Source organism: Charadrius vociferus, unplaced genomic scaffold (assembly GCF_000708025.1).
Source record: "Charadrius vociferus isolate BGI_N301 unplaced genomic scaffold, ASM70802v2 scaffold36, whole genome shotgun sequence".
Classification (NCBI taxonomy): domain Eukaryota; kingdom Metazoa; phylum Chordata; class Aves; order Charadriiformes; family Charadriidae; genus Charadrius; species Charadrius vociferus.
The window spans coordinates 721,938-726,992 of record NW_009649047.1 but is presented as its reverse complement, the minus strand read 5'-3'; the positions used below and the strand labels follow the sequence as shown (position 1 = coordinate 726,992).

The window sequence follows — 5,055 nt, the reverse complement described above, 5'->3', positions numbered from 1 at the left end:
GGGGGGGAAGCTGGAAAATGATGCAGCTTGTTGGGTGGATTAGGCAGCCATGCCTGGAAGTGGCAAGCTGAAAGAGCCGCAGATTTGGAAGCCTAGAGGGATTATTGGGCTGCCTCGTCTGACTTTGCAGCACGACAGAGGAAAGCAGACTGACACACACACACCCCCCCTCCCCCTGTGCTTTCTGTAGCAAGTCCAACAATCTGCGTAACGCCCTGGCAAGCCTCTTCGGTTGCGATTTCTACATTTTTAGTAGGGTTAATAATGTCGGGAGCAGCAGGCAAAGGGTGCTGGCAAACGTGAGCGGTTCTAGCAGGAGTTGTAGAAAAGCACGTTCATCACGTCAGCACTTGGGAGGCCTGGAGAGCTGGTGATGATAGGTTTCAGGAAAAGACTGCATAAATAGGAGAAGAGAGGCCTCTATAAACAACTGTGATGGACATGCTTCAAGTACGGAAGAAGGGGAGAGCAGTCCGACTTACTGATGCTCTAGATAGTGGTGACCTTGGTTGGTCCAACCAGCAAAATTTAACCCCGAAGATCTGCCCGGTTCCAATGCCAGCTCCCAGAAACAGCTTGGGTCTGCCAGAAATGGCGTGCCACAGACAGGCTGCCTTTGGGAAGCCGAGTGTCACCCCTGGTCTGCGAATTGAGCAGGGGCTGAATAACCCTGCAGCTCATCAGCTGATATCACTGTGGGTCCTTGGAGAGGACAGTTCTCCCTCAAGCTGGTGACCTTTAGGCAGCCAGTATTGCTGTAGACATGGGCTGGTAGAGCTGCTCACCCCAGGGCTGGGACAGGGACATATGACTCGTGACTGGGGTGGATGCTCTTCCTGCTCAGGACTTCACTGCAGCAAAGGACATGAGAATTGGCAAACTTCTCTGTGGTTGCTTCCAAGCCTCTGCTCATCTATCTACCTTTGCAGTGCTACCTGCACTACACCACCTCTGCCTCTACACAATCCCCTCCACTGCCTTCTCCCCTCTCTTTTTGTGTACTCGCTGAGAACCACAGTACCAACAACCAAGCCTTAATTGCTGGGCACCCTTCAGAAAAGGTCCCACAGCCCCTATCTACAAAACCAAGCGCCTTATACTGCACTTCACACCATCAGAGCATCGCACAGGCATTGAAGCGTTTGTCCTCGCAACACAAATTCAAATTTGGCCAGTTGTATCACCCTGATTAAGTACGGAGGGAAACTGAGGCAGAGAAGGATCGCGTTTGCCCAGTGCCAGGTGGCAAATGAACGGCAACACTTGCCATAGGAGTTGAGACTGCCAACCTCCTCCTGATAACACCGTCATTTCTTTAGACTGTGCTGGGTGTGGAAGAGCTGAATCTTGGGGTTTTTTTTTTTGATTGATACTGTTTGATTGATATTGCTTTGTTTTTTTCTCAGCGGAACGAGCAGAAATTTTACCCAGCGAACGCAGCGCGGAGCTGGAATGAGATTTGTCCCAAGTGGCAGCCCCTTACACGCCAGGTTGCGTAGGGCGGACGGTTAGCAAAACGTCCATCGGCAGCGGAGCACGGGATCGGAGAGGGGAGGCCGGGAGGATGGGGAAGGGGGGGACGAGGGGGGCCACTTACATGGTAATGTTTCTGCACGGTTCTTTTGGATCATTATGCAGAGCTGTAGCACCAGTTGAGGGGCGCTCTCGAGGAAAGTTTCCAGGAGGCGCAACATATTTACGTCTGCATATTCGTACATCATAGCCCAGTAGAAACGCCGCTGGTGTTCCTTCCGCCTCTGGCTCTGGATCCCCAGGTACATAGTTCGGATATACCTGCAGCAAACAGGAGGAAAAGCCGAGCGTGAGACTTTGGCACGCATCAAAACGCGCGGGGGACAGAGCTGTGGGCCAGGTGTGTGGGTGAAGGGAGGCTGTCCAGATGAAAGGGAGTCTGGAGTGTCTACACAGCTCTAACACCATCTTCTGAAACATTTTATATTGCAGGAGTGGGAAACCTTTCACTTGGACCACCCAAATGTGAAGCACGGGGGTAGGAAATGCTCATGAAACATTTGCACAAGAAAACAACTCCCACATTTTCTTCCCGTGATGAGAAGAATCACAGAATCACAGAATGGTTAGGGTTGGAAGGGACCTCTGGAGATCATCTAGTCCAACCCCACTGCCAGAGCAGGGGCACCTACAGCAGTTGCACAGGACGGCGTCCAGGTGGGTTTGGAATGTCTCCAGGGTGGGAGACTCCACAACCTCTCTGGGCAGCCTGTGCCAGTGCTCCACTACCCTCAAAGTAAAGAAGTTCCTTCTCATGTTAAGATGGAACTTCCTATGGTCAAGTTTGTGCCCATTATCCCTTGTCCTGTCACTGGGCACCACTGAAAAAAGACTGCTCCCATCCCCCTGGCATCCTCCCTTTAAGTATTTGTAAGTATTAATAAGATCCCCCCTCAATCTTCTTTTCTCTAGAGTAAAGAGACCCAAGTCCCTCAGCCTTTCCTCATATGAGAGACGTTCTAATCCCCTCATCATCTTTGTAGAGAAGCTACTTGACAAATGCTGGTCATGGCACTTGGCGGTGGCTTGACAGATTGTCTAAACCCCTTCAGCACTGCAGTAAGTAACTTCCCTCATGTACCCCAGATATTTGACCCCCTTTCCTCACAGGTGGAGCAATGAGACACCACCTGCACCTTCAGCACGTGTGTGACCCATAAATGCAAAAGGCCACTACTTGCCACTGATCAGCTATTGAGACTTTGGGCAATGTTGGACTAGAAGGAGGTGTCTCCCGCACCGACAGGTACCGTTCTCTTGCCTCGGTTTCCACATCAGGTGTGCAAGGAGACCTGCAAACCTCATTCTGGGGGCACAACTTCCCTTCAGGGAATATTTGGCCAACCTTTCTAAGCGGAGGTGATTAAGTCAGGGTAGCACGAGGTGCCCAGATGTCACAGGACTCATGGCATTTAAGAAAGGAAGCATCTCCTAACAGGGTCCTCTCTAATGCTTGCTGATATTAATTATCTAATATCGGGTCTTTTTCCTTCTCATCCTGAGCGGTGGCTGTAACCTTGTGCTCTGAAATTGGGGATGGGAATCATTTCACCTAACGCTGACCCTGAAGTTTGTCATCTGAGCTAGTCAATGGAGAGAAATGTCCCCTCCTGGGACTGTTCATCTGTCCCACCTCAGATGCCAGCATGACGGTGGACTGAAGTGCCTTCTGGAGGCTCTGGGAGGGGCTCACAGCACAAACTGGGGTTTCGCCAAAACGATTAGGTCATTCCTTGCCACTTGGGGCGAGATTGCACAGCAAGGAAGAGCAGGAGGAAAGGACATAAGCCTCAACAGCCTCTGTATCTCCAAATTACAGCCCGGGACAGGGAGCTGGGAGAGAAGCAGAGGTAGCCATGCAAGCCCTGCCCTTTCTCAAGCACCTTGTCCTTCCTTCCCCTTTGCAGTTCGCAAGCACAGAAGATAACAAATCCCGAAAGAAGACACAAGGACACACAAAAAATGACGCAGGAAAGCCACCAGATGGGGCTCGACACTCGATAAAATGCTACGCCAGTCACATACGACACTGGTGACACTGGTGTGACATCCCCAGCAGAGCCCGAGTCGGGTGGAAATGCCCGTGGACCACCTGCTGTCCCACTGTCACCAGTCCGCCTCCCACTCTCCAACATGCTCAAGGCCACCGCCGGTACTCATCATTTCCCAGAAACCCCCCAGCCCCAGAAGCTGCAGGATGACACAGGAATCCTGTCTTTTCTTCATGCATGCAGGAAATTATGCCGGAAAAGCAAAGCTGGGGAAGAGTGGCTCAAGGAGAAAGCAGAAAAAAAGGAGCACTCAATTGTTTTTTACAGCAACAACAACTACACAGGGCCACCAAAAAACAAGGTGGTGGTGCCCATAAGGTGCTGCCCACAGGCAAAGACAGTATCACCTCTTCCAAACTCTTTCCAGAGACATATTCACCGAAACCGCCTTGTAGTTTTGCATAGCCTCCCCTTCCCAGGAGCTCCAATTCCTGCTAGTACATGAAACCTAAACTCCTCTTCTGAAGGTTAAGCCACTAATTTACCATCGTCCCAGACACAGATACGGAGAATTTATTCATTTTCACCCTGCAGCAGTCTTCTACCTGTTTGCACATAGTTACCATGTAAACCTTCAGTCTTTTCTTTTTCTCCAGACAGAAAAAAAGTCAATTTCTTTCAGTCCCTTCTCACAGCTCACATTTTCTAGACCTCTGCTCTTCCACATTGCTGTCCTCACCAGCTGTCCCCAATTTTGGGTTATTTTTAAGACTGTCTACTTTTCTGAGCGCTCCTGCTTGGCAAAACCAGACTATAACAATGGCATTGAGTCATTCAAAAAGATCAGGAAGAAACTAAGAACGGACACCATGTCCTGCAATGATTTTTCCTTGATCTCTAGGATTCACCACCATCCACACAGTTTAAGCCTGAATATTTCTAACTGGTCACAGTGAGAGGATATGCCACCTATTCATGGAGGCCGCACACAGAAAGGAACCTAAAAATACATTGGATTAATGTAATTCTCTGATCCTTTCTCCATCAACATGCAGAACAACGGCAATGACAGTAACACCAAATTCTCTTGGCTGTTGAACCCACAGCCTTTTGCAAAGGCCATACCTATTGTGCTCCTTCCATGGATTGGGAAACTGAGTCATGGATCACCAAAGTGGCTCTCCCAAAGTCCTCCAAACAGGCGGGCAGAAGAACCATCTTTTAGTGCTGTCCCCAGTCTCTAACCACCACAACACAAACATGTGAGTGGGATCCCACAATCACAGAATGGTTTGCGTTGGAAGGGTCCTTTAAAGACCATCTAGTCCAACCCCCTGCCATGAGCAGGGACATATTCAACCATATCAGGTTGCTCAGAGCCCCGTCCAACCTGACCTTGAATGTTTCCAGGGATGGGGCATCCACCACCTCTCTGGCCAAGCCGGGCCAGGGTTTTATCACCCTCAACATAAAACATTTCTTCCTTATGTCTAGTCTAAATCTTCCCTCTTTTAGTTTAAAACCATTACCC

General features: G+C 49.9%; 1 protein-coding gene across 1 annotated transcript in view; it reads right to left on the bottom strand.

Annotated features, from left to right (window-relative positions):
• The window catches only part of XKR6 (XK, Kell blood group complex subunit-related family, member 6), a 23,504-nt gene extending 21,714 nt beyond the window's left edge, over positions 1–1,790 (bottom strand). Inside the window, exon 1 of the mRNA XM_009887945.1 lies at positions 1,598–1,790. Coding sequence (XP_009886247.1) covers positions 1,598–1,781 — 184 coding nt within the window. The 5' untranslated portion in view covers positions 1,782–1,790. The remainder of the gene's footprint in view (positions 1–1,597) is intronic.
• Between the last annotated feature and the right edge of the window lie 3,265 nt (positions 1,791–5,055).